Source organism: Panthera leo, chromosome A1 (assembly GCF_018350215.1).
Source record: "Panthera leo isolate Ple1 chromosome A1, P.leo_Ple1_pat1.1, whole genome shotgun sequence".
Taxonomy (NCBI): Eukaryota; Metazoa; Chordata; class Mammalia; order Carnivora; family Felidae; genus Panthera; species Panthera leo.
In genome coordinates this window covers 76,440,514-76,451,623 of record NC_056679.1, presented here as the reverse complement: position 1 = coordinate 76,451,623, position 11,110 = coordinate 76,440,514, and the positions used below count along the sequence as shown (strand labels likewise).

The window sequence follows — 11,110 nt, the reverse complement described above, 5'->3', positions numbered from 1 at the left end:
AACTTTTTTTTTTTTTTTTCTTTTTTTTTTGGTGCAGATCCATTGTTCTTAGGTTGTATATTCAAGTTTTGGGAAATGTTTATTTAAAAATTGTTTTGCTCTACAAGTGTTATAAACATTGTATCTAAGAGAGTAGCCTGGACTTACATTTTTAAATTAGCTTATGCGTGCCTTTTAATTTTTTGAAAATCTCTTACTGCCACATATGGTGTGAAATCACAGTAAGTTGCTTAGTGACACCCCGCCGTATCTGCCGGCTGCGGGAGATTCGCATCAGATATTGAAATTGTTCCTGTGCCAGGCTACAGGAAAGAGGATGTGATTGTTAATAAAATACACCCAATCTTTTCTGTGCTGCAACAATGTGTACTAATTTGTTTTCTTCATTTGTTTCCACTGCCTTTGTGTACGTATTATAAAAGTTCAAATTTTCTCCCAATTAGCAGTTCAGATGTTCCCTAATTTATTAAACACGCCTTTATTCATAATTTGTTTTTTAGGTTATTAATGCATTATAGCAGTAACTAATGACTGTTTATTTTCATTACAGTATTTAAAATATGTAGTTATTGCAATTTTTATTGTGGAGTTTGCAGAATTATCAATTGTATAAACGAAACCTTTAAATTAGCTTGGTGTGAGGACTCTTTAATGCTTGCAAAGAGGGGAAAGGGGTTTTTAGTTAAAGATTGACGGTTCCAGCTTCCCTTACAAAGTCGTAGCGAAGTCGGCTCAAGGTAACGACCCAGCCATGTAGTCGTGCCTCATAGATGCCCACAGCTATTTTGTATGGCCACCAGGATTTTAAACTTTTTCAGTAATGTTGCACCTCTTGTTTTCCAAAGTAAAATAAGCATAGGCTCCTGGCTTGCTGAACTCTTACGTATCATTTCTGATCCCTCATTTTATATTACGCACCTCCACTTGCCCCTTAACTAAAATTTCTCCAAAGCTGTTATTATTAACTAGAGTTTCTCATTTCAGTTACCTTAATTTTCTGTTCCTTTACACCCGGAACCGTCCATCTGTTTTGGATTACTGGCCATGAGAATTTCTGAAGACAGGATATCTTAATTTTTGAGACTTGCCACTTGCTCCAGGAAGGAGTCTTATGAACACTCAAATACCAGAATGTTATTAATTAGTGAAAGGACTACTAAAGGGAGAAGGACCTCAATCTAGGAATCTCGAATGGGTGTTGAAGCCCAAAGAATAGGGCCTACATTTTCATTTGTTGAATTGCCATTTTCCTGCCTACTTGTCTTTATCATACTTGTTATTTCTGTTTTGTGTTTACTCCGTGTTATTTTAGCATTCAGTTTTGCATGATCATAGAGCTGCTTCTGGTGCAGTAATCCAGAAGATCTGCACTTCCTTGCTCCTGGCCTGCACAATAAATTTTGAAGCAGATTGGTCACTGGTTTTCAGAGGACTAGATCCCACGGTCTTGACCTATATATTGTATATAACTGATAGGCCGAAGAGTGTTCTTTTCCAGAGCCTCCAGTGGTTGGACCAGAGGATGTCGAACAGTTGTATTTTTCACATATATTTTCTTCAGATGTATTAATGTGAAACCAGTAAGTTAAGGAGTAAAATTTTCAGTGGTCAGCAGTTTTCACTGTCACTCAGGAATTCCTAAGGGGTGCGACTGTGGGTGTGTGTAAGAGGGTCTGTACAACAATTGATTACTAAACCTGGTCCTTGAGCGTTAGAATAAAATAGGTTTGTGGTTTTATACACATTTGGATAATGATTGTTTCCTTCCTCATTTTCCAGGCTTCTGGAACTGCACTATGGGTTGAAAAGCAAGTAGCAAGGAATTAACAAAGGAATATATAATGCAGCCTCTTCTAAGTGCTGTTGAACATCTTACTGTAAAGTGGGTTAGGGAGGGAGCAAAAATGATCTTATGGAGCCACAGTAGATGTTAATCTCCTTATGATTGCTTCTGTGTTTAGAGCAGAATTTAACTTGTTGTAATATACAGTACATCTGTATCAGTCCATGAAGTGGGAATCCTCTTTGGAGAGGTTAAAGTATTAGTGTTTGTGAGTGGTAAAACCAAAACAACACAGCTGCTACCTATCTGTCTCCACCAAACTCCTAAACCAACTTGGAAGGTTGACAGGAGTTTGGCTGGTTTTCTAAACCTGTTGGTTTGCAAATAAGGAAATGAGATTTCATGCCAAGTGCCCAAGTTAGTTGGAGCCATAATGGTACTCTTTCCACATAAGCTGCTTTTGCATTAATAACATGAAACCAGTGATAGATTATAAACTAGAAATTGAAATGACTACTGTAGTCGAGAAAGAAGTATTTCAGTTCCATAAGGAATATATTGTTCTAGTCTATAAGGTCAGTTGTCACTAAACTTGGGAAAAATGTTCTTTGGGCCCAAGAGCCCAGTGTAATAATTAATACTTTTGCCTACCAAACTCATAAGTAGATGCTAATTTAAGATGCTTCGATGCGTGTAAACTGAATTTTAGAAGCAGAAAGATGACACAGGAGTGTATGGCAAAGTTTACTAAGAAAAGACTTTTATTTTACTCTTGTTTTGAAAGGTCTTCCCTTTGAGTAATTTGAGCTGTATCATTTGCAGAAGAGTCCTAAAAATTTCAGTGACCTTTATGAAATAAACCGCATGCAATGCCAAGAAACAGTAGTAGAGGCTCACAGCTACACGGGAAGTTCATGGCTTGGACGATGTTTAATCAACATGTATATCAAATTTCAGTAATTTCTCTGTAATGTTACATTTAGATAAGGCTTTTGTTCTTTGTTTTTATAGAAGTTATGTTAAAGATGTCTTTTGAAGTACATCTGAGAATTGATGGATTACTATACAAGGAATATATAAGAAACATCCATAAGGTCTAAAGACCAAAGCATGTTTAGGAATTCAAGGGGTTAGGAACATGACTTTACCAAGGTGCATTTACTTGAGCAAACTTGATTGCCAACTTAATCTTCTAAACTGAAATTTACACTTGCTACCTCGTTATATATTCAAATTTATATTTCTATTGACTTTTATAATTGACTATCTGAAATGCCCCAAGTTTTAACCTGACTTTTAGAAATTTCTTTAACTTTGGAAGTAGTTGAAGTTACTTCCTCAGCTGAAATAAAACTTCCTTTTTTTTTTTTTTTTTTTTTTTTTTTTTTTGGTGGGGTTAAATATGTGCTGGTAAAATTATGGATTTTCAGGAATAACTGTTTCTTCCTACAATTTTAATCATAAAGTGAAATCCAAATACAAACATGTATCAAATTGATGTGATTAGGTTCTTTTTGGTTTGGCATCCATTAAAGTTTGAACTTTGTCTTGTAACATGCTGATGTAACAGTTTCTGCCTGGCATATATGTACAGATATGGACACAAATGGCTTGAGATGATGCTTTTAATTACAGTTGCCCCTTGGACAACTTGGGTTTGAAATCGTGGTTCCATTTACAGGGATTTTTTTCAATAAATACAGTGGTCTCAATGTGTTTTCCTTAGATTTGTCTTAACATTAGCTTGCTATAAGAATACAGAATATACATATAACAACAAAATACGTGGTGACTGATTTCATGTTATTGGTAAGGGTTCTGTAACAAGACTATTGGTAGTTAAGTTTTTGGGAAGTCCAAAGTTACACAAGGATTTTTGATGGGGGGGGGGGGGGGGCAGGGGCTCCCGACCCTCTCCTCCTTCACAGGTTAATGGAACGGAAATTATGGTAAACAGCAGAGGAACATTTTCACCTTGAAATTGTTACTGTTGATGTTTTTCACCTAGTCTCTACAGATAATCCGTGTTTACTGAAAATAAATCGATAAATATTCACACCCTAGTTACACAGTGGTAATCTTTGTGTAGGATTTTATTTTTTTGATCAAATACACACTTTGTTTAAAAACAAGTTTTACATTACATTTTACCCAAGGTAAAATGCTTTGGACGTGTGAATATCTGATTTACTAAAAATGGAAGCCAGGGTTATTTTCAGACCATGCAAATTTCCTTTATTTCCTCTAGTTTACTTGGAGAGAGGATGTGGGAGCGAAGAGGTCACCATTTAAATTTCACAAAATAACTTTGCTAAATATGAAACGGATGGTACTGTTTCGGTTTTAGTTCTTTTAGAAAATCACTAGCTTTACATTAAATTTCAAACGAATTCCTTAAATGTTTTAGGACATTTGTTAAAACCACTCCTTTTTTAACCCTTGTGATAAAGTTATGAATAATACTATCTGCCCCTTCCTGGTTTTTTAGTCTTCAAGGGAATCAGTCCGTGACTTCAAATCGGTGTGCAGTATTTGAGCATTAAAAAAAAAAAAAAAAAAAAAAATCCTCAAATTGGAGGCTTATTTTAAAACTTGCAATTAGAGAAAATAAAATAGTTTTCGTCTCAAAGATTTACCCGGAATAATATGAATGAATGTATTCGGTACCTCGCGTGCCATAGTGTTTTCGATCTTAACAAACTAGTCTTAACAAAACTTATACATTCCCAGTAGAAACGTACATCAACTTTTGTTTAGTATTGCCAAAAAGGAATACTTACTAAAGCGTAAACATTCTCAAACGTGGTTATAAGGAAGAGTGAAGGAAATACTGGTAAATATCCAAACAAGATGTTTTATCATGTATATTTTTTAATGTAGTGTAGATAATTTAGCTAAAGAAACCGATCTTGCAGGAATACCGTCTGGTTCGTTGCGTCTGAAACATTAAAGAAATCCTGGAGTACACAGAAAAATTTTTAAAGCATGTTGGGGGCATACGGCGTATCTTCCTCTTATTCAAACTGAATTGTACGTGGGTACTATGCCTTCTTTCTGCCGAGTCCTCCCTGCTGTCCGTCATCTCAGGAGCTGCCGGCGCGGACTCGGTGCGCGGTTGGGTCCCGGCGGTCTGGTTCCGGGTGGGCGGGCCGTCGCGCTCTCGCCCGCAGGGAAGTCAGGCCGGTCGCTAGTGGGCGCTGTGGGTCCGTGGAAGCCGTCGGCGCGGTGGCGCGCGTCCAAGGCGTTCTTTGGGAAAGCACTTGCCGAGAACCAAAGTGAAGAATTCCTGCCACCTCTCCATTTGGGCGTTATTTGTCACCGTCACCCTAAATTCTCGGTCACCTTGGGGAGGCGTGAGTGTGTCCCAGAGACTAGTTAAGGAGAAGGTCCCGCGGCCGGGCCAGCGACACTTGCAGGGAACGCCCGGAGCGAGGTGCGGAGGGTGCGGGGCCAGGACCCATTGTCGGCCGCCCCGCTGGCGCCACGTCCCCAGGAGTCGTTTGCATCCCTGGCCCCCGTTGACTTTGGTCGGGCCTGAGCTGACGTTAGGTACCGAAGTCAGGTGTGAAACACAACGCTCGGACGGCTGCTGGGGGCAGCGAAGGGATGCGCGTACAGGGTGTGAGCCGGTCCCGCAGAGGGCACACTCCGTGTAAAACACGGAGACCCGCGGGAAAAGCCTTCCATTCCGCAGGGAAAGTTTCGCCCTCGACGTTGTCTCTCTGTTGAAGTTAGAATGCTTGCCCGGCAAATGAAGGCGCGTGCTGGGCGCGGGGACAGGTGGCCCCGTGCTGTCCCCTCTCCCCTCTCTACCGTCCCGAACAGCGTCCCCACCCCGCCGCTTGAGGGGCGCCGGTGCAAGCGTCAGGGCCGGGTCTTTGGCGGGCCCGGCTGCGCTCCTCTTGCGCCACCGCCCGGAGCCGGAGGCGGGGCTCACCTGTCAGCCGGCGCCCCGCCTCGCGGCGCCCAATGTCGGGCGGGGGTGGATGACGGACGGGTCGGCCGCCCAACCGGCGCGCGGCTGCCGGGCCGCAGGCCAATGGGCTGCGCGGCGTGGGGCGGGGCCCCGCGTTTATAGTGCTCTGACAGCGCGCCGGCCGCGCTGACTCTCCTCGGCGGGGACGGCGGCGCCGGCGGGAGCTAGGAGCCGCGCGCACAGCGGTCCCGGCGCCCTCCCCGCACACAAAGGCCCGCGCGCGTCCGGCGCCCGCGGCGGGGACCGAGGCCCTCCTGCTTGCTCCGCGAGCCGGAGCCGCGAAGACCGAGGAGGCTCCCGCGCGCCCGCAGGCGCCTCTCGCCGCTCCGCGCTCCGGGACATGGAACCGCGCCGACGCGGCGCCCGCGCGCTCGGGCCGCTGCCCACCCCCCTGGATCTATAGTGCGAGGCGGCCCGCTCGGAGCGCAGCGTCCGCCGCCAGCGTGAGTCGTCTCTCCGCCTTTGTGTCCCGGCCGCGCGCCCTCCCTGCCGCCCCGCGCCCGGCACCCTGGAGCCACACGGGAGCCTGCCGTCCGAGCTGCGTCCGGCGCGGCGCCCAGGAGCCCCGAGCCCGCCGCGCCGCCGCGCCCCGCGCGTGCGCTCCCGCCCCGCGCCCTGAGGGCCCCGAGCGGAGCGCCCCCCGACCTCGGCGACGCCTGGAGCTGCTCGGCGCGCCCCGGAGCTGCCTGCCGTCTCCCCCTTGTGTGCCCCGAGGATTGGGGCTCCGGCCTGCGCCCATTCCCTCCGTCGTCCGGAGTGCGCGGAGCTGGGAGCGGCTTGGCCATGGCCGCGAGGAGGGACTCCGTGTGGAAGTACTGCTGGGGAGTTTTGATGGTTTTATGCAGAACTGCCATTTCCAGGTCGATAGTTTTAGAGCCCATCTATTGGAATTCCTCGAACTCCAAGTAAGTGGCGTCCGCGATTCCCCCCTCGGTCCCCGCCTGGGGGTTCGCCGCGTTGCGCCGTTCCGGGCGGGAGGAAGGGCTGAGCCGCGGAGCCTCGGAGCCTGTGTCTGGAACCCCGGTTCCCCGCACCCCAAGTTCCCTGGCCCCCACCCTCGCCACATTTTACTTGGTGGAACTCTTCATTCGGCTTTCCAGCCGGAGCTCTGGTTCTAAGGGGCGCCCTCCCCGCCTTCCTTCCCCCATGAGCTCCCGGGGTGGGGGGGTGCTAAAAAGCCCTCGGCGGCTAGGCTGTCACGTCCGGGAAAGTATCCGATGGCGGTACCTGACCCTCACTTCTTTTCGAGGACGGAGAACATGGCCACAAACCGGGCTGGCCGGCGCGCAGGCGCTGGCGGGCTGCGGGGAGAGGAGGGGATGCTGCGCTCTCCAGGAGCGCCGGAGCGCGGTCAGATCCCCGCAGGCGGGCGGCGGCGATGAGCCCGGGCCAGAGGAGCGCGCCCCCGGGGACGGAGCCTGCGGTCCCCCGCCGCCCTCTGCGCCCCGGAGCCCACGCGCCTCGGCCCCCCGCCGCCTGCCCGAGGGTGCGCGGGGAGCTCGCCAGCTCTACCGGAGAAATCGGGCGGCAAGCCCTCTCCTCCCCGCCGGGGAGACGGGCCTTAGGCTTCTCCCGGAGAGCTCTCTGCACGTCGGCTTCTCCCTCCGTTGCTAAACCAGTGGCCCCGAACTCTGCGCGGTCCTGTTAGTTGACTTGATTTTAAGGGCGCTTTCTGCAAAAGCTTAAGGCCCTGCCCAGTCGACACGGCCCCTGAAGCCTTGGCGCTTGGGAAGCCTGTGTAGAAATGGGGTCCTTGGATCCGACTTGGTTTTATCAAGCAGTGTAGCTAGGAGAAAGCTAGGCCTCGTGAAGATTAACTTTCAGTGGGAGCTACCAGCATACGACACATTTAGAATTTAGAAAAGGCGATTCTTCCCTAAATATACCCGGCGGTGACTCCTAATTAGTTACCTGTACATTCAGTTCTGCGTATTAACTCCTCCTTGGGATACATTTCGAATCAGATCCAGAAATGTCTTACAGAATCATGGGATTTTAGCCTCGGGAAACTTGGGGAAAGTGTGGAAACATTGGCCGGTTCCTGGAGTAAGCCTTTGAGATCAGAAGGAAAACCAATGGCCTAATTGAAGACAGGCAAGTTGGCCATGGGTTTAGGAGTAAAGAGAAGAGGGATTGATTTACAAACCACATTTTAATTAAAGAATTGCATCCACTCTTTTAAAAGTGATAAATTTCAAATCTGCCAACATGTTTACCAAGAGTTCCCCATTACAAAGGCAAGAAACGTCACAGCGATAAATCGGATTAAACACATTCTTGCATGATGCTAGATGGCACTTTGCAACACTGCTCCCCGTTAAAAGTTACTCCGTGCGGTCCCCTCCCATCCGCCTGGTCTTGTAGGGACTGCTGTTTTCCCTTAACATAAGATTTGTATTTGTTGAGAAAGTAGTCGCGGTGACATCTTAGCGCAGATCCGGAGTGGTGAGGCAGCGGGTGGTGCGGGGAGGCGCCGGGCTCAGCCCCGCGTGCAGCAGCCGGCGTCCGGGCCAGGCGGTCCGGGAGCCTGGGCTGGGCGAGCAGGGAAGAGGCCAGACAGTGTTCGCTTTGCGCCTACAGAGGTCACTCTTCCACGCGCAATGCTGCCGGCGCCAGCCCTCACCTCTTCCCCCGGGCTGTCTGCTCCCCTCCACTTTGCACTTTCACTGACGGATTGTTTGGGGAGGCTGCTTCCCCTCCCCCGCTCCCCTCCACCAGGATTTAATATTTACATTTAAATCTCGTCGGAAGAAGCTCCCATTAAGCCGTCCATTGCTCAGCTCAGTATCTATGTGTCTCCGTGTTTACTCCTTGGTGTGTATCCCGGAGGAAGATTAGAAATAACCTTCTTGGAAAAAAATGTAGAACCATGATTATTCCCACCATGGACATCAATATCTTCTTTTCCTGCTGTATTTGGGGTGGGGGCAGGCGACTGGTATTTTACTCACCATCCGGATGATAAGGATTACTGTTTTTCTGTGCTTTGGCCACAGATGTGGAGACCTGCTGGAGGCCTGCATTTTGGAGAAGCCTGCCTCCCTGCCCTGATGAGGTTTCTGTTGGCTATGACGGCTCCGGTCCTTAAGAGTAGAATTTCTTTTAAAATTGTCATGATAATGCCTTGCCTGGAGGACTGGATAATTTGTCCCTGGAAAAGGTCTACTTAAGAAAGTATGCAACTGTGAATGCTAGCTCGAGAGGTCAGAAAGATTTCTTCCTGGAGGAATGATATGAAAGAGCCTTTTCTCAGTTGGAGAATGAATAAAAACCCCTCGTGCCAAGGGGTTGCTTTATTTGGGGAAGTTGCGTATTTATTTCCAGGGAAAAGTTTCAGTCAGTAGATGCAATGTGGCAGGAAGGTAATCAAATGCATGGAAGTTTCACATCAGTTCGTATGAACTGTGGAACAATTCATTTGTAATGAAGCAGCCATCAGTAATTAGATTTGTTTCATTCGGAGGTCAGCTTTTTTAGCAGGTGGTCGACATAGGGAGCGTGAGCAGCTGTTTGGATGCAGGGTCCAGAAAATCCTTTGTAAGTTCACTCTCTCCATAACTCCTTGAATCACACTGTCTGCTGCTCCCATCCCCGAGAGTTTATACAGCAATCAAAAGAAGTTCTGTATGCTGAAACATTAGCGGCGGCCCTGCGAGGTGGGTCACCCACATCTCATGCACAGGCGCTGGTCGGCTTGCCTCAGTTTTTGCCCATCAGGTTGTTTCAGCCTCTCCGCCACCCCCACCCCCCACCCCAACTCGGCAGAGAATAGCAAAGCCTAGCTTTCATTCCCAATTAACATTTCAGCAGAACAGCTTTAAGGAGCGTGATGTTTTTGCCAGAATCAAATAGTTGCCTCTTCTAAAGGATGCCCACGTCAGAGGCAAGGCTGTATTGGTGTGGTATTCTACAATGAATTGCACTGACTTTGTTGAAGATTTCAGCCGAGCGTTAATTTCTTTTGGCTAGGGGGACTGTTCCCTGTGCACCATATACTGGTTAGTTAGCAAAGCATTTTTCTTTTCCCATGTCATTTTTCCCTGCAGAATGCTGAATTCCTGGTATTGATTGACTTGATACAAAAGAATGGCTGGATAATATCCAGATAACCTATGATACGTGGGCCCCACCACAGTCAGGCTCTGAATAAATACGGACCTGTCAGAGATTGATAAAATAAACTACAAAGGATAGTGCTGTTTAAACAGTCCATTCAATACCATATATAAGCCAGCTTGCCTTCCATTGTGTCTGAAATTCTTATTTTTGTAGATAAACAAATGCACATTCAACACGGATTGAATAGCCCCTTGAACTATGCTCCACAGTTTGCGTTTGGGTTAATCTTGTCGGTTTTAATATAGAGAGAGAAAAAAGCACAAAACACCAGGGGTGAAATTGTTAGTGCTTTACCATCCACATTCCTCACGTTTTGTCAGGATGATAAACTATAGGTAATGGACTGTCGTTGTTCCACAGGACAACTGAGCCAGGGTGAGCACAAAGACGGAGCTAAAGCGATATCTCACCACATGCCTGGTCGCCTCCTTTTCAGGCGAGAAGAGAATTTATTTGGGAATCGTGTGTCTAGGGACTGCACTTTTTAACCTCGCCAATTACAGCTTCAAGCCTCAGAAACGGGAGCTGGAGGTTAAGATGATTTGTTAAGCACTCGGTTCTAAATCTTTCACAAAGCGTAGCTGTTGACACTTGTCCTATGGATGTAAAGAAATGCAAATGACTGCAAATTTCCCGAACGTTTCTGAGTCCTGGGCAGAAGGAGGACAGGTGGATTAGCCACCATGCCCCGGACCAGCTGAAAACTATAGATGGGCATGGTTTCTCCATGTGGAGTTGGCTGAAGAGTCATCGGTGCATTTCGATTACTTATTGTAAAACCTCTTGTCTGTAAATTTCCTGAGAGAAATCCTTTGCTTGGTGGATCAGTACAGTAATTATCCTCAGAGGGACACTGCAGCAGCGGGTGCAAGTCAATCCCTGCCACCTTGCCTTCCCCTGAAACGCTTTGGGTGGCTCGCAGGAGGCTGAGGGTGACATCTACCTTAGTGTGATGTTTCCCAGAGCGTCTGCCTAATGGGGACGATCTGAGATCCCAGCGTGACTGCAGCCATGCGTCATAGGAATGGGAGTGGCAGGGAAAGGAAATACAGACTGTGGACCCTCGGCAAAAAAGGATATTTTTGTTGTTGTTGTTGTAGGAAGGATATTTCTTTACCGTCTTATGAGAACTTTATTCTTAAACCGTTCCTTCACAAAGTAGACAAAAAGCAGGGCTCTTGTAAGAAAAATAGTGATGAAAATGGCACTTCTGTCTGTCTAATTTCTGCTTT

At 47.3% G+C, this 11,110-nt stretch overlaps 1 protein-coding gene across 1 annotated transcript in view; it reads left to right on the top strand.

The window, feature by feature from the left end:
- The first annotated feature begins 6,457 nt into the window (after positions 1-6,457).
- EFNB2 (ephrin B2) overlaps positions 6,458-11,110 on the top strand; it is a 45,105-nt gene continuing 40,452 nt past the window's right edge. The window contains exon 1 of the mRNA XM_042930124.1: positions 6,458-6,664. Coding sequence (XP_042786058.1) covers positions 6,543-6,664 — 122 coding nt within the window. The 5' untranslated portion in view covers positions 6,458-6,542. The remainder of the gene's footprint in view (positions 6,665-11,110) is intronic.